Raw genomic sequence first — 17,110 nt, 5'->3', positions numbered from 1 at the left:
AACAAACAACTGTAAGGGATGCTGCAAGTCGGTGGTTAAGGTTAATAAGAATCTGACACTCCTTCCGGTGAGATCTCGGCGAATTCTAGACAGGTAGCCTCCCTAACACACCTCAAACCCCTTGTCGTTCTACCATTGCACTCATCATAGCAGACTTGTAAAGCCTACGGACATCTCGCATGTACAGTTACCGTGTTGAAGAACAGGGCCCTTCCGGGGAATACGGTCCCTGGCCAATCAACGCAACCTATTGACGTATGCAGCCTGTTCAGATCATGCACTTAATAAATCTATTCTCATATCTCCACGGCCCCTTGATCCATCAAGCCAATCAAACAAGCCCCTGAGAAATTCGGACCACCTCCGAAGAGTGTTGACGTTCTATTGCATATAGCCGCGTGGCGTCATAACAGCAAGACTTCGCCTAAAGTGCCTATAATAGCCTGGACTGACAAGTCGAAAAAAATCCCCGACTTGGTCAACACTTCGGCAAGCTGCCTACCTGTCACGATTACGTATAGACGCGGCCATATAGCGCGATTCCCGCCATATTTAAAGAGAACACGCTGCACAAAGTAGTATATTATGCACGACTTTCCGTTTGAGTAGCTCGATGCAACTAATTCGGCAGCGTAGGCCTGTTGTTTCACTTTAGCCAACACATGTATGATTCTTTGAAATTCCCAACGCAGAGAGGTGTGATGAGTCAACTCTATTGAGTTGAATGCAAGGTAATGTACTTGATTGTCTGATCATAGAAGAAATACACAAGCATGCTGCAATGCCGTGTCACTGTACGCAACCAACTCATATCCAGAACCTGCGCCGCCGCTGTAAAGGAAGAATAAAAGAAAAGGACAAGAAATATGCATGTCCTGATTCTATCCAATTTATCCCATGGCCCATCGTGTCTCACGCCATCTTTGTCGTTTCCCTGATTATTGAAAGTTGATGTGAAAAGAATATTCGACTGTGGCGACGCAGTTGGTTGCTATCCTCTGTTAAGGAATCGGGACGCCTACGCTTTGTAGGGTTCGTATCACACCACGCTCAGCAGAGCCTGATATTCATTAATACATGATTTTAAGGGAAAGATCATGGAATAGACGTACTAGGATTTCCGGGTGGAACCTCCTCATTAACAACCGTGATGCGACTGCTTTTGGTTTGCTCTTGATAGGTAAAACCGTCCGGATTCTCATAGGAACCCTTGTATACATCCACACGAATCTTATAGGAGCCTTCGGCCAAAACGCCAAGGTCGGTAAACGGGAAATAAATCGTCGTTCTTGAGGATCCAATATGCGCCGTGATATCTACGCCCGTAACCGAGGTAGTCCCCGTCAAGCCCTCTTCCACAATGTCTCCATTACGAGTGAGTAACAAAGCCATGGCAAAGAAGTAATACCCAGGCAACGGTCCTTTGAAAGTCAACTCTGCAACCAGCGGAGGATAAAAGATGGTGGATATCCGGGCGCGAGAAGGAGGTTGGACGGCAATGGTGAGTGTTGGCATGATTTTGGTTTGGTAATTAAGTAGGTCGAACTAAGCCTCGTGTACATGGCACTAATATACCTCGATCTCAATTCCGGACCAGAAGGTCTTTAAGCATAACCGGGAAGCCTGATGCCGATATATAGGTCCATCAAATCGTCCCTTATCCTGTCCTGTCCCAAGGACTCAAACGCGGTGGAAGAATAACTCCCAAGATTGTATGGGCAAGGCGGACTCATTCGTCGGAGGGTCAAAGCAAGCTGGTGATATACTTGGTTCAAGGATGGATGGTGGATAAGAGATTGATAGAGGCGGAAAAGAACCGTGCTTGTCTTGGCAGTACAGCGGATTGGTTTATCACCAACAGTCGAAATAGAAGAGGTCGTGCGTGCAGTCTCGGTGTGGGAAAAGGAAGTCCAGATCCAGGGCTGTTTGTTCGAGTCAAGCAAGAGATGGAGAGAGGGAGGTTTGGTTGGTGTGATGAGATGTGATGATAAAGCGAGGCGAAGTTTGAGGCAAAGACAGAAAGAAGCTCAGGTGTGAGTGAGAAAGGCAGTTCAAGGTATTAAGTTCAGTTCAGTACTCCGTAGTGGGATGGAAATTCGGCAGTTTCCCACAGGTACCCCTACCTTAGCTTAGTTAACTCGCCTAAGGGACTGTCAAGCTCAAGCAAGGCCCCCTCCACAAGCGCTGCAGGTGTGTGGTAGCCCTGGCCCTGTGTGGCCGATCCCTGTGCACAGGTGCCCATGTACTGACTTCACCTATGAGGTCAGGTCAGGTCAGGTTAGGTTAGTTCACGATCCCTGTGGCCACCTGGGAAGAGCCCGGTTGAAACCCATGGTGGAGCAACATGCAGGTATCTGCATTTTTGTATTTTATTTTAGGTAGGTGTATCGCAGTACCTGGTACAGCAAACTTCAGACCGATATACCGGTTTGCCAAGACAAGATTAACTTGCATTAGAAATACAATATCTACGGGAACACGGTAAGTCGAACCTATCTTGGGGTAAAGATAACCGAAACCGTTGGCATTAGACTTTACGCCTCAAAAGGTCCAGTGAGGTAACCAGCCACAGTATAGCTTAAGGCAAGGCAGCCCACTACCTACTGCTAGATCAGCTTCAAAAGAAACGGTTTGATCACTAATCTTTTCATCTGCACGATCTAAAACAAGACGATCGTTATTTCCGTTGTCTTTGACGTGAGAGAATCAAGGTTCCAAGCCCAGATCGTGGGCAAAAGCAAAAAAACGGAGGCCTCGGGTACCTACCTACAGTACATCCAGAGACTTTTCTTCTTGTGGCATTAGGGGATTTACAGCGTAAAGTCTGCAGCCACGTGCAGATGGCGTCTGTTAAAAGGGCTGAAACCGAGACAAGTTGGTGCAATATGCAAAAAATGGATCCGATTTATTGATATCGTGCAGTTTTAGTTGGTGGTGTGTGACGTTTTTCCTCTTCACTTGACGTTTTCTCTCTCGACTTGACGTATCTACCTACACTATAAGCCGAGGTAAAGTGCATTTCCTCTCAATTAAAAAGCAATTTCGGACTCCGGTGAGGCCGGATGAATGGCAGTTCGAATAGTTGGACTACTGTACTGTAAATGTGAGGTGTCTCTCAGCGGCCGCCTCATGAGAGAAGAGGTAAGAATGAGGCTTGTCCCACCGGTCGCTCGGCCGGTCGAGCGGTGATAGCCTCACTCAGCTAAGCTAAGCTAAGCCCGGATAGACAGACAGTTGAAATGGATGGTATGGTGACATTACATGTGTGCGAGTGAGGCTCAGGGGTTCGTCTTGTCTCGTCTCGCTTCGCTTCTTTTTACCTTGCCTGGCCACGCATCCGGGAATAATTCCATCGTTACAGACCAAACCAGACAAGACCAGATTCCTGGTTATTAGTTCATAGAGGGGTTCGTGGTTCTCGGCTAACTAGCTTCAACATCTATAGTGGAGAGGTTTAGCTCTAGTTCCCCGGGGAAATTCTGGCTGGTGAGACAACCTGCCATGGAACGATCTTCAACAGGGCAGGGGATCTGTAGCAGGGGTACCCCTGGTATATGCTACCTCAGTTAAGTCCGAACCCCCAGTCCATCACAGTCTGATCCAGTGTGACTCTGATTCTGTCATTTTCTGCATGAGCAATAACTCTGAACATACATACATACATACTCTCGTAGCATCAGACACATCCCTATGCGTCTAATGCGGCTCCTTTATTTAGACCTGTCATTATCTTACATAGACGCACATAGACATACATGTCTTTCCCTCATTCCAATTGGATGGTCCGCATTCTTCACCCAACTAAAATAAAGCAGAGGAACAACGTCAACACCCATTCTGACCGGCCTCACCTGTAAAGTGTCCCATTGGCTTGGAACGCATAATTTTACTGCTGTTTGCAAAACAAACACAACGTCGATGAGAAGGTTTTAAACGCTTGCAGATGATAGTCCAATCGGAAAGTGATGCGCTTGGACATGACGCATATGGGGTTGGACTATACAAGACAAGACATGTCCTCCGCGGAGCACGGATATAAGAATAGGTGATCAGATGGTACGATAATTATCACCGTTTTGCCAAGTTGGTTACTTGACCTAAACAAGCAGGCCAAGAGTCATAAAATAAATGTAAAAGTCCAAGCTTAAAGTCTGGGGCAATGGCAATGACAATGACAGCTGCAAGCCACGATCCCATGCACCACCTTAATCAAAGGGCGGGAGGTTCATAAACAGCGACAGGTCAGGATACGAGCATGACCCCAAATTCTAGAACAATAATGCCGTGTTGGGCATGGAATTTGAGATTTCATCGATTCTGACATGGGCCGTTGAAGAAGACGGCCCGCAGTTCTAGAAGGGCGCAGAACAGTACTGTGCCGTGGGCAAACAATGGGTGAGGCACAGTCCGACTCACCTGAAGGATAAGAGTCATGGAAATGCCTGTTATTAAGGACTGTTTGTCCCTCACCGAGTCATGGACTAGGTCAATGCAATGTGACCTGTATGCATGCAATTACTTGTCACTTACGCCTTGTAGTCAATTCATTTTCTGTTTACGTATCCGTATTAGGTGAAGAATCGAAGTCGTTATGGACCCTGCATAAGTGGTGTTTTCATGTGCCGGGACAGGGGAGGTATTGTCACTACGTAATAAGCATACTGCATGTAACTGAGCAGTTAGCCGAACCATTGAAAGAAAAGGAATTCAAGTTATTAGATTATGATGAAGCTGGAAAACTAAACTGAATCGGACAGAATAGGTAATGGACCCTTGGGTTCTCTGCGCATCAGCTCCACTCACTGCGGTTGGACCTTAGACTAGTTAGCATCGATCACCTTTAAACGGGTACAGCTTCCATCCCGTCAATTACTGTACACGGTGAGAGCATTGACATCTACCTCTGTAACCAAGGGAGGGTGATTGTCACGGATATACGACACAGTCAATTACAAAGATTGCCAAGCCTCTAATCTGTTCGCCGAATTGTACATGCATTCCTTCCCCGGACAAATTGTCCCGGCAGCTGCCCGGGTTTAATATCGGTTCCGATATCGACTCCGTGTACCCGTAAATTGTACATATGTCATTGAAGAATCTTTAGCCGGATCGACGTTTTCTCCACTTACTCTGTACATCCGAAGTTGATCAAGTCTTAGGATGGCCTGATTTCTGATGCTTCCGAGCTAATTCCGGATCCGCAGCTGTAAAGGGCCTTTATAAATATACATGCATGATATCATGCAGCGCAACCAAGTCAATCGGGCAGTGCCTCTTCATGTTTGTTGAGATGCCTGGTGAGTGACAAATAACGGACACTAAAGCGTCAAGGTGTTTGTGATTACAGTACTTGAAGGATTTCCATTATCGCGAGCTAGTGCTAAGCGACCTTGATTAGGTACCGACAAGATCTTAGTCTCTCGGTTGACGTTACCTCGTTTGGTCAGTCTTGCGAATATCAATTCAAGTTTTGCAATGCTGGGCCGCAACCGTGTTTCAACTGAGGCATTAACATGGAAACTCCAATTAACTAGGGAGGAAAGAGTAAAGAGGAACGGATGCATATTTCTGATAGCTCCGCAATGATATGTTGTCTCAGTGTTTCAGAACACCGAAGCCATATTGAAAAGTGCATATACAAACATCCTGCAACCCCACGATCGAGGCCGAAATTGCACACCGAGAGGATAAAAACTTGATTTCTGCCACAGATGTTCATTCGGTGTAACACAGAATGTCTTTGGATCTACGAAGCCACACCAGCCAACAAGTCTGCGAGACATCAGCAGAAAAAATACACTTCAGCTATGTCGATCTTAACACTAGTAGAGGGCCATGTCTTATAGACCCCGGGTATACGCGCTGGATCTTCCAGACTTCTCTCCGCACCGTTTGATCAGTGCCAAGAAAGTAAGATGCTCTTTGACAATCGCCAAGACATGGCTACCAATCACGTTGAACCGGTTTCAAACCCCTTGGACAGAAAGAAGCCAACTACAACGTCAAGGACGATAGGCAGGATGAGACAAGAGGGTAATACTTCGGCGACTTCGGCGCTCAGACGCACATTTGCAGTTGTCTAGCTCTCGGTCAAAGCGGTTGCACAGTTGTTTGATTTGTGACGGTCGGAGAGACTGGGTAACCTGCTCAGTTTGATGTTACCTTGTGACTTGTCGTTGTGTGGCTCAATATCAAGGGTTAACCTGGTCATCAGCGGTACTGACTCGCTGTGGTTGTCGCGGCTATCTATTCTCATCTCCGCGATTCATATAATTTCCCTTCATTGCTCATCAAGTACTCATACTTGGCTCGACAGGTTGCGACCGCGGTTCAGCTGCGCGGAATAAACCCGTGGTATGTGCAATGTCCACTCGATTATGGTACATCTTCGTCGCTTTGTCGACAAATAGCATGTGGCCTTGTTGACTTGATCAACCACACTGGAGGAGATTGAGGCCATCAGAGAAGCGAAATTCCCCATCAAGTTAGCAGCTCTCACTCATTTCCAACGTCTCCGCCATGAGACGGACTTAGATTGGAAATGCCAAACTAAAGCTGCATACCCTACACCTTCAGGCACGTGACCCTGGAATTGATGACTCTTCAGAACTACCAGAATAGGAAAGTCAGGACCCTTCCAATGAGATCCATAAAAACTGTCGCCAATATGTTGCACGTAATCTCAATCTCACTCCTTCAGAATCGCGATCATCATTCGATTTGAAGCGCAAAATCTCCAGCCTGCAGAAACGAGGCCAGGGTCAGGGTCACACATCCAAGTTTCCATGCGCCCAAGCCCTTGGCATTTGTCATAAGAGAACACAGTACGGAGTATCTGTTTCTATTCAACAGCGCGTCGCATTCTCACTCCTGCGCGACATCATGCCTGCAGACGCAGATGCTGCGGAAACAACGCCTCTGCTAGTCGGCGGCCAACTTGCCCCCGACGCCGATACCGAAGCTTCCACTCTCGTAGGCACCGCGTCAGGCTCCGAGTATGGGGCCGTTGAGAACACCGGTGATGGCGCGGCGGATGCGCCGAAGCCGTTGAAGCCATTCCCGACGCTTCAGATCTTGTTGCTGTGCTATGCGCGTGTGATGGAGCCTATCGCGTTCTTCTCCATCTTTCCCTTCATCGCCCAGATGGTGCAGGAGAATGGCAATCTACCCAAAAGTGATGTGGGTTTCTACAGCGGCTTGATCGAGTCGCTGTTCTCAGCTACGCAGATGGTTGTTTTGCTTAGCTGGAGTCGTCTTGCGGATCGGATTGGTCGAAGACCTGTTCTTCTCATCACTCTTTTCGGCACGGCTGTTGGGCCTGTTTTGTTCGGAATGTCAAAGACCATCTGGCAAATGATCCTCTTTCGATGTATGGCTGGTGTCTTTTCAGGGTCTGGTCTCGTTATCAGGACCATGATCTCTGAATTGAGTACTCCAGAGACACAGGCCAAGGCCTTCAGCTGGTTTGCCTTTGGCGGAAACGTGGGAATCTTCCTGGGACCAATTATCGGAGGTGCGCTCGCAGACCCGGCTCATCAGTGGCCAAGAGCCTTTGGAAATGTTCAATTCTTCCTCGACTATCCCTACGCGCTACAAGGCTTTGTTGTCGGTGCGATTAGCTCTACAGGTTGTATCACCAGCTTCTTCCTGCTCAAAGAAACACTCCCCGAGCCCAAAGCTACACACAGCGAAAATATCGACCAGCCGAAGCCTTCAACATGGGAACTCATCAAGTCTCCCCCCGTGGCCATCGCTCTCTGGGCTTATGGCCACGCCATGTTCCTCGCCTTTTCTTTCACAGCCATTGTTCCCGTTGTTCTCTACACCCCTATCGACCTTGGTGGCACAGGCTTCGACTCGTTTGAGATTTCTCTATACATGGCTGCCCAAGGAGCCAGTCAAGCCCTGTGGCTCCTCATAGCCTTTCCCCTACTTCATAGCCGCTGGGGCAATCGCTTCGTAATGAAATTCTGCGGATACTCATACCCATGGTTCTTCGTCTGCTTTATCATTCTCAACATGCTTCTGCGCGCACACACGGATGCCTCCATGGTTGGGTTCTGGATGATAGCCACGGTAGTCACCGTCATTGGACCCGGTGTCTCAATGGCTTTTACAGGCGTGCAACTAGCCCTGAACGACGCAGCGCCAGATCCTCATGTCGTAGGCACCTTGAATGCACTCGCCTTGAGTTTGGCAAGCGGTATTAGGGCCATTGTCCCGGCTGTTGCGACATCTATTTTCGCCATTGGTGTTCGAGACCAGATCCTCCAGGGTTACCTGGCTTGGGCGGTGCTCATACCTTTTGCTATGGCTTTTGCTGTCGTATGTGAGAAGCTTCCTGAGGGGAAGCAACCAGTTCGAAATAATGATGAGGAAAATGAAGGTCAATCGAGCGAGGCCGTTCCTCGCGCAAACTCCCAGCAGCGGAACTGGGTCGCTAGTCTTCTTTCTGTATTTAAGCGGGACAATTAGAATGCAAAGGGGCGAAGTTTGGTGTGTTTCGATGCCAGCAATCATTCGATGTCTTGACTTTTACTTTCCATCACTTTCATGGACATACACGATAGAGCGAAGCAGGAAAAGCATTTACATGAATAGATCTGATAGTTCGATCATTCTGGAACACGATATCCGACATTTTGTCTATCATGGCCACATCTATGTAATCTAATCTACATCTAATTATCCAAATAATGTACCAATTCATATCTTCCCAAACTGATCATGACTAAATCGCTAAATACTTCATACATGAATCAAATACTGCCCGCGAAGGCATATCATATCTACTTCTCATACTTGATCGAAAACACAGGCGAAAACGCCTCATCCCAATCATCCTTTTTCTTCTCATCGCCAAAGATTCTCAAAGCCCTGTACTTCACAACATATTGTCCCGCAGGGGCAAAAGTTCCGTCATCAAGCTCACCAGTGAAAGCCATCGGGTTAGCACCCATGGCGTTCCAGAGTAGGGGAAAGCCAGCTGGTTCGCCGATAACGCGCGCCTTCTTGTCACCAGAAGGCTTCTCAGTAGTTACGGGGATGATTTCAGCGTGCAGCTTGGCTGTGCCGAGAGCGAGGAAGAAGGTCAGGGCGGGGAGGGAGTCGGTTTTGTTGTTGGCGGTGCCTTGCTTGGGGAGTGTCCAGGTTGTGTTGGCAGGGACAGGGAAGAGGTTGGTGTCGGTTGAGTTGGAGATCCAGTTGTCCTCTGGACCCATGACTTTGGAGCCGTGGAGGGAGCCGCTGAGACCTTGGTAAGGAAGTGAGAGGGAGGTGCCGTCTGTGCCGTTGATGGAGACGTAGCCGGACCAGACGGGTAGACGAGTGTTGTTGAGGCCCTTGGGAGGTGTAGCGAGGACTTCGATAACCACGCTTTCGCCGGCATCGACGGTGACCTTGGATTCGCTGAACTTCATACTAGCTTGCTCCGTTGCGAAGTCGTTGGGGAAACTATTGGGGTAGATAGTGTTCTCGACTAGTGTGAACATGGTCACGGCTGGGACATGAGAGATCTGTAGATCAATCGACTTTTTACCCGTGTTCTTAACCGTAAAGTTCAATGAGTCAGGGAAGTTATCTGTGTCGTTGAACGAGAGGCTTGATCGAGACAGGAGGATCTTTGCGTAAGCTGCATCGTGAGCTTGCAAAAGACCGCCACCTTGTTGAGGAACAGGCGCGAGGAAATCATAGAATGCCTTTCCGTCGTTGAATACCTGCGGATTGGCAGTGGCTGAGAGGACGTTTTCGAGAATAGCTGGGTCGGTGGTACCTTTGACTTCAGCAATAAGAGCCACAATACCTGCGACGAGAGGTGAGGCCATGGATGTACCTGATAGCACGGCGTAGCTTCCCATGCTACGTGGGTATGTGGACAGGATCATACCGCCAGGAGCACCAAACTGTGGCTTCACGTCCATCTCCCAGGTTGGACCCCATGAGGTAAAGGCACTGACGGCACCGCCGGTGGCATTGTTGCGGTTCTGTTCAAGAATGACATTGCCATCACTACCGTCCGACATGCTGAGCACGATCTTCTTCTTGTTCTTAAGATCCTGGATCCAAGCCTTGCCCTGCTGTGGCGACACAATGCTTGCTGCTTTGATACCCTTGATGTCCGAGACATCGAAAGGTGAGAGTTCCTCCTTGTTGCTGTAGAACATGATGTACTTGGCGCCAACCTTAGCCGCGTTGGAAGCCTTCTTGTCGAACGTGCAGGAACCTCGTCGGAGAAGAACAATATACTTGCTCAAGTCAGGCGTGTTCTTGGGAAACTCATCGCAACCATCGTCGTGAACGCTCGTGTCATAGTTCAGTGCCCACAAAGGAAGCTTGACGTCCTTCCAAGCGCTAGGCTTACCAGTTTGATGTCCAAACTCATGCTCCGATCCTCCGTCGATAGTATAACTCGAAGCGTTCAGAAGGGACAAAGTCTTGGTGTTATCGAACGATCCAACAGCGCTGACTCTCTTTCCGTTACCTGCCGTGCTAGCATAAAACAAGCCCGAATCACCCGAATTGCCCGCAGCAAGAAGACAAGGAACGCCATTCTCAACAATACGCGACACAGCAACAGCCCAGGGCTCCTCAGACCAACCGGATGGACCACCGATAGAAGCCGAGATTATATCCGCACCATCCTCATAAGCCTGGTTAAACGCTGCAATAAGAATGTCATTCTCAGACTCGCCATTGCAGCCGAATGCGCGGTACGCTCCGAGTTCAATGCCGGGTGCTGCGCCTGTGAAGCCCATTGAGTTCTTCTGTGCTGCTAGGATACCTGCGACGTGGGTTCCGTGGCCTGCGCAGTCCATTGGATCGTCGTCGGGTTTGGCTTCGTTGGTGCCGTCGTAGTCATCGCCTACGAGATCTTTGCCGAAGGAGACGAGGCATTTGGGACCGAAGCAGCCTCCTAGAGCTGGATGTTTGTAATCAACACCACTGTCAACAAGGGCAACCTTGAGCCCCTTGCCCGTGACACCTTCGTCCCTCAACTTATCGATCTGTGTCATCATATGAGGTGTGTAGGTATCATTCGAAAGATCTCTCTCCTCGAATCCTCTCTTCTTGACAGCAGTGTACTCCATACCCGGCGTACCCGTCCAATGAACCGTTGGCTTAGGTAGACTGAATCTCTGAACGGGCCATTTCCTCTTGATACCAGGCATCGAGGCCATCTTTGCAGAAATATCCTCTGCATTGTCGAGGTCGTTGAACTGAATGGAAGCTCCCTTGAATAGCTTGTAGTTGTACTGCATACGAGTCTTTCCTTCTGAAGAAGCCTTGGCAAAGAATTCGGCACAGTCCTGATACCGTTAGTATGATCAAAACAGAAGATATGGGAAATACAAACATGATCATCTTCAAACTCAAAGATATAAGCACCAGGCAAACGACCAGGTCCCTTTGTAACAGAGATCTTGTCAAAGTCAACCGCGTTGGCAGCAGCCGCGAAAAGCGCCGCAACTACACTCAAGCGCACCATGATGAAACAAACAAACAATGTATCTCTTCGTATTCACTTCTGGGGAATACAAGAAAAGAGATGAGATGAGATGAAAGAAGGGGCTAAAGCCTGGGGTAAACTAACCAGACCAGCACGGGGCGAACGGGCTATATAGTACGATCATCGTCATGAGCAGACCCGGACCCATTGTTGACGCTATCACAGCCATGACCATGGACCTTGCTGGGGTCATGGTTATGATGGGGAAAAGAAAGTGGGTTGTTGTTTTAGTGGGCATTTTCAAGGCGAGGCAAGGCAAGCAGCAGACACGAGAATCAAGCTGAGCGAATAGAAAGCAAGAGACAATCAATCTGTAGTTTGTTTGAAAGAGTCGGTAACGCAAAATGGCTGGGATAACATGAGATCGACAGGCACAGCTTGGACAGATAGTAGGGTTGACCTGTCAGTCGCTAAACATAGCTCATCCTTTAGCTAGAGCCATTGCGCGTCCTGCAGCACAACTATTCATGATAAGATAGCCAAGAAGAACTCAACGTCATATCTAGAATTCTCTATGGCGGTGCATGACTGTTAATTAATCGTCAAAAAACTTGAAACTGACACTCGGCCTCGCTTCCTCCATCCTTTTGACGCACATCCTAATCTGCCCCACGATCGACAGGAGAGGACCCTAGTCATGACATTTCCGAGTGTATCTTCAATTTGCTATCTCTACTTTCTATGATTGTGATAATATTTGTGATTTAGGGAGTGGACTGACTCATGCACAAATTCCCGTGTTGCACCAAGCTGAATCCAAACCTCGTATTTACATGCACAAAAGACTGGTCTGGTTGGACTTGTACACGTCTGATATGCAGGGCGGGAAGTTTAGTCTACAATAGTCTAGTTTATATCCGTTTCTGTCGCCTATTTTAGAATCCTTTTGCTTCTTCCTAGTGGGGCGTTTCCGAGTCGATGAAGCCGTGCACTGATCTTTTATTCTCTATAATAATTGTTGATTGACGTCTGCTAAGCCGCGATGGATCAAGAGATTCTGGATTTTTTGACAGATTGCCAAGAATGTCAAACGGCAATTCAATGCCGTGAACAACTCAACAGCCACACCCGCACTTTATCTTCTTGGCATGCTTCCTTCGGCCATCCTGCCGGAGTGTGGCTCTGCAATCGAGTGACAACGTCTATCACAAGTCACGAGATACACGATGGGAGAGTCAGATCACGTAACCAAGGAAAAGAACATCTAAAGAGTGAAACCCGGCATATCCTCAGTCTGGCCGGTTAACAAGATGCGCAACTCGAAATAGGTCAAGACTGCACATCAAAAGGGATAGAAGTAATAATCATCATAAGTGCGTCCAATATGTCCCTTGCACTGTCAGGGTCTTGGAGGCGTGTTGAACGTGATTTGTCCATCCTCTCAGAATGACCCAAGCTTCGATGTTTGGGTGGTTCAGGATTTGTTATATGCATCTTATATCCGGCCGGTCAGCACTATCCCATTCGTAGATACCGCAGAGTACAATCACCACGGTGTCTGTGTTACTGTACTATGCTGTTGCCTTGTATACATGTGTATCATCGGATCAATTCCCACTTCCAGAGCAATGCTACACGGAAACCTTGAGATATACGGATAGTAACTCGCGAGTAAAGCCTAGGTATTCATCAATTGAGTCTGTACAGAGTAGACAATTGAGCAATTGGATCCATGCAAGCTTCGCTGAGCTACCTACTGTACCAAGATAGTTATCATCAAATCAAAAGCTCAAAGTCAGAAAATGGAAGAAAGTTCGCCAAGATATGTTATTCACCTCATTTGTACTAAACAGAAGAGGCGAAAATCTCACCGGCCATCACGCCTTCCGCCTCTGGAGGGACATTGTCATGCCCCTTCTCTGATTGGTCAATTTTGAGCCAGCAATCAGGAATGCCCAAGAAAAAGTTGGGAATGTAAGATAATTGCGACAGAACTAGACCCGGCAGTTGATCTGATAACCTTATTTTTATTTATTAAAACCTCTTCCCAGTATCAAATCTTCTTCAATTGTCAAAATCTCTTCCCAGTATCAGCTGGTTCAACATCAACAACACCCTCCATACCAATATCGAATATGTCGGACCCGGATTCCCCACGTGCAAAAGAGCATCCTTCTGCTCACGATACCGAGAACAACATACAATCAATCGAACAATCAGAAGAGAAGGGGAAAACTTCAGCGTTCAAGTCTTTGGGATGGCTTGATCGTTTTCTTGCAGTATGGATTCTTCTTGCGATGGTCATTGGCATTATCTTGGGAAACTTTGTTCCCTCGACTGGTCCAGCTTTAGAAAAGGGCAAATTCGTCGGTGTCTCAGTACCTATAGGTAAGAGGGCCCAATTCAGTTTATTTAGAACTATGAACTGACATCAGGGTCTTGTAGCTGTTGGATTGCTCGTCATGATGTATCCTATTCTATGCAAAGTCCGATACGAAAGTCTCCATGAGGTCTTCTCCCAACGCGACGTCTGGAAGCAGATCCTCTTTAGCATTGTCATTAACTGGATTGTTGCACCCTTCTTAATGGTAAGTCGCAATCTCACGATCCCCAATTGTCGCTAACACAGACCAGCTCGGTTTGGCATGGGCATTCCTTCCAGATAAACCCGAACTTCGCGTCGGTCTCATCCTTGTTGGCCTAGCACGATGCATTGCCATGGTGTTGATATGGAACGGTCTCGCTGGTGGCGACAGCGAATATTGCGCTATTCTCGTGGCTATAAACTCGATCCTTCAGATGGCTCTGTACGCGCCGATGGCCATCTTCTTCATCAGCATCATCAGCGGCGAAGAAGGCTCCCTCGAAGTCTCATACTCGATTGTCGCCACAAGCGTAGCAGTCTTTCTCGGTATCCCTCTCGCCGCAGCTATAATCACCCGCTTCTCTATTCGTAAGCTAGCTGGGCCAGAGTGGTATGAACGGGTCTTTCTGCGCGTGGTTTCTCCATGGTCTCTTATCGGTTTGCTATACACGATTCTCATTCTCTTTGCCTCGCAAGGCCATCAGGTGGTTCACCAAATCGTGTCTGTCGTGCGTGTCGCGGCGCCTCTGATCGTTTACTTCATCATTATTTTCTTCGCAACACTTCTCATTTCTCGACACTTTGGGTTCGGATACCCGCTTTCGACAACGCAGAGCTTCACAGCTGCGAGCAACAATTTCGAGCTGGCGATAGCGGTGGCCATTACTGCCTTTGGTCCAAGCAGTGATCAAGCACTCGCAGCCACGGTCGGGCCGCTGATCGAAGTGCCGGTATTATTAGGATTGGTGTATTTGCTTCGTTGGGTATCTGATAGATGGAACTGGAAAGTTTGAACTTGGATATTGTGGGTCGGTAGCAAGATATGATAGCATCAAGTCATCTCATCCATCAAAGTGAGTAAGTCCGTGTTTCGCACCATGCAGTTGTCGTTGGAAGCACAGCCAAGTGAAGCACGAGCGTTAGAAATGTCGCCATGGCCTCTGATCTGAGCGAGGATAGTGGCAGCCTCCATGCAGTGGATTTTATCCGGCGATCTTGGTTCCTGCATAGCTGGTTGACATTGAGACTGCGGTTGACATTGAGACTGCGGTTGACATTGAGACTGCGGTTGACATTGAGACTGTGGTTGACATTGAGGCTGTGGTTGACACCGAGGCTGTGGTTGCTGCTGTCGTGGAGGTTGTGGTCTCGGACAGCAATCCGACTCTTCAGTGCAAGACTTGGTAGTCGTGGGCGTCGGTGGCGAGTAAACGTTAGGATAGACACTAATCGGAGGATTGCTGCTCTCCCGAATAGGACCACAAGGACCACAACCTTGAAATTGGGGCTGAGATTGAGGTTGAGGGTGGCCGAATGCCACAGGCCTCGAGGGGATAGCAACAGGCGAAGCAGCAGAAGAAGGCGTCGAAACAGGCGTAAATGACGACACAGCAGTTCTCATAACCATCTTATCCTCATGCCGCACAGACTCAAGATGCGACTCAACTTCCTCCGGAGCGACACCCTTCGCAGCGAGCAGTCCCCTCAGAGCCGCATTCTCACCAGCCACAATCCTCGCCACGCGCTGCATCTCGAGCGTAGCCTGTGCATCGCGACGCTCAAAGTCACGCACGCGATTCTGAAGATCGTCGAGCAGGTCACGCTGACGAGCGCGAGAACGACGTTGGTTCTCACGGTTAAGAGCGAGAGACTCGGGGGTTCGAGCCTGTGATGAGTCAGTATGGATGAATTGTACGGGGGTAGAGGTTTCATACCTTGCGCGGCATAATTCAAGACAGTAAGAGTTATCTGAGATGGGTGTTGTGTTGCTCGTCGCATGAAATGGTTAAAAATGATTCTGAGAGTGAGAAGGCGCAAGCAATAGTTTTAGGTTCCACCAACGAGGCTTGCTTCTAGAACAAACTGAGGAATGCAATCCCTCTACGCTTTCCGCACAGACCCTCAATTGATTGACGGCAAGGTTATCATAAGCACGTCATGAGTATGATTATAATTCTGTAAATCATAAAAGAAATCGTGAGGTTTAATTGCAGCCACCATTCAACTAACCCCGAGCACCGGATTACAAACCCCTCCACATTTTTTTCTCCGGGTGGGGGGAGGTTTCTGTCCAAGTTAGGTAAACGGACCCTCGGCATCTTTCATCGTCATTAACTTCTTAACCTCAACAAACGCAGCCAATTGAACTGAACCTCCAAGTTCCTACAATTCGATACCATGATCTGCAGCACTTGTCGCCGCGCAGCAATGCGCTCTGCTCGTCTCCCTCTGCGCACCCTCGTCCGCGCTCCTACAGCCATTAGCCGACTGTCACAAACACCCATCACATCGACAACACCTCGTCGATTGATCTCGACCTCTATTCCTCGATTTTCCGCCGCTGCTGAGGAAGAGCCTGATCTTCCTTCTATGAGCCCCGCCGAGAATGAAATCGCCGACATTTTGAAAGAGAAGCTCTCTCCTACCGAATTGCTCGTCCAGGACGTTTCTGGCGGTTGCGGAAGCATGTACGCCATCGATATTACATCGCCTGCTTTCAAGGGTCAGACAATTCTCAAGCAGCAGCGCATGGTCAATGCTGCTCTGGGCGATCTTGTCAAGGGCTGGCACGGAGTTCAGATCAGGACAAAGGTTTCTGCTTAGGCTTTAGCTGAGAGGAAAATTCACAAGGTCGAAAGAATACGTCGGAGTTCCAATCACGGCAAAGAAGCGGCGAAACTATGGGCGGTCATGATTGTACGAATACAGACGGAGAGAAAGCTTTAGGGCCTGGGATGGCATGCTTGGAAAGAAAGACACTAGAAAGACACTTTTAATTGCAAAAGAATTCTACTTCGCTACAGCCCTACGATGCCAATACAAGTCAATTGCGTATCAATTCGCCATTGTAAAAACAGGCAGAGCGAAAATGGCCGTCTACAAATAACATGTCATGTCCAGAAATGAATTTTATCAGCCCAGGTCTGCGGCGTTCTTACCTCTTGCACCCCTCTACTTTTTGGTGTCCAGAATTACTCTCTAAAAGTTGCTTCAACTCATCTCTCACAATCCTCAATCAGGCGACGACAGAGTTAAGTTGAATGGGTATATTATAACTTTTCATATTCTCATCTATTGCG

At 48.3% G+C, this 17,110-nt stretch overlaps 6 protein-coding genes across 6 annotated transcripts; 3 read left to right on the top strand and 3 right to left on the bottom strand.

Moving 5' to 3' along the window:
* Positions 1–976: 976 nt before the first annotated feature.
* B0J16DRAFT_89652 (uncharacterized protein) lies at positions 977–1,643 on the bottom strand. The gene is made up of 2 exons (XM_046134648.1): positions 1,113–1,643; positions 977–1,060 (listed from the first exon to the last, which is right to left on the bottom strand). The coding sequence occupies exons 1-2, from the start codon at positions 1,513–1,515 to the stop codon at positions 1,002–1,004; spliced, it is 462 nt and encodes a 153-aa protein (XP_045984154.1). The 5' UTR covers positions 1,516–1,643; the 3' UTR covers positions 977–1,001.
* Positions 1,644–6,586: 4,943 nt separating this feature from the next.
* Positions 6,587–8,671, top strand: B0J16DRAFT_336700 (major facilitator superfamily domain-containing protein). The gene has a single exon (XM_046127270.1). It carries the CDS (start codon positions 6,883–6,885, stop codon positions 8,473–8,475), a length of 1,593 nt encoding a protein of 530 aa, XP_045984153.1. The 5' UTR covers positions 6,587–6,882; the 3' UTR covers positions 8,476–8,671.
* On the bottom strand, positions 8,672–11,565 carry B0J16DRAFT_336699 (peptidase S8/S53 domain-containing protein). The gene is made up of 2 exons (XM_046127269.1): positions 11,354–11,565; positions 8,672–11,306 (listed from the first exon to the last, which is right to left on the bottom strand). Exons 1-2 carry the CDS (start codon positions 11,483–11,485, stop codon positions 8,790–8,792), a joined length of 2,649 nt encoding a protein of 882 aa, XP_045984152.1. The 5' UTR covers positions 11,486–11,565; the 3' UTR covers positions 8,672–8,789.
* A 1,897-nt stretch (positions 11,566–13,462) lies between these two features.
* Positions 13,463–15,067, top strand: B0J16DRAFT_336695 (sodium bile acid symporter family-domain-containing protein). Its single transcript, XM_046127268.1, has 3 exons — positions 13,463–13,834; positions 13,892–14,034; positions 14,081–15,067. Exons 1-3 carry the CDS (start codon positions 13,582–13,584, stop codon positions 14,822–14,824), a joined length of 1,140 nt encoding a protein of 379 aa, XP_045984151.1. The 5' UTR covers positions 13,463–13,581; the 3' UTR covers positions 14,825–15,067.
* Positions 14,844–16,007, bottom strand: B0J16DRAFT_89612 (uncharacterized protein). The gene is made up of 2 exons (XM_046134647.1): positions 15,746–16,007; positions 14,844–15,696 (listed from the first exon to the last, which is right to left on the bottom strand). Exons 1-2 carry the CDS (start codon positions 15,755–15,757, stop codon positions 14,863–14,865), a joined length of 846 nt encoding a protein of 281 aa, XP_045984150.1. The 5' UTR covers positions 15,758–16,007; the 3' UTR covers positions 14,844–14,862.
* On the top strand, positions 16,002–16,943 carry B0J16DRAFT_336693 (bola protein). Its single transcript, XM_046127267.1, has 2 exons — positions 16,002–16,110; positions 16,169–16,943. The coding sequence occupies exon 2, from the start codon at positions 16,209–16,211 to the stop codon at positions 16,632–16,634; it is 426 nt and encodes a 141-aa protein (XP_045984149.1). The 5' UTR covers positions 16,002–16,110; positions 16,169–16,208; the 3' UTR covers positions 16,635–16,943.
* Positions 16,944–17,110: the final 167 nt, after the last annotated feature.

Source organism: Fusarium flagelliforme, assembly GCF_020744385.1.
Source record: "Fusarium flagelliforme strain FIESC 12 MPI-CAGE-AA-0113 chromosome Unknown B0J16scaffold_3, whole genome shotgun sequence".
Taxonomy (NCBI): Eukaryota; Fungi; Ascomycota; class Sordariomycetes; order Hypocreales; family Nectriaceae; genus Fusarium; species Fusarium flagelliforme.
This window is presented reverse-complemented; position numbering and strand designations above follow the sequence as displayed.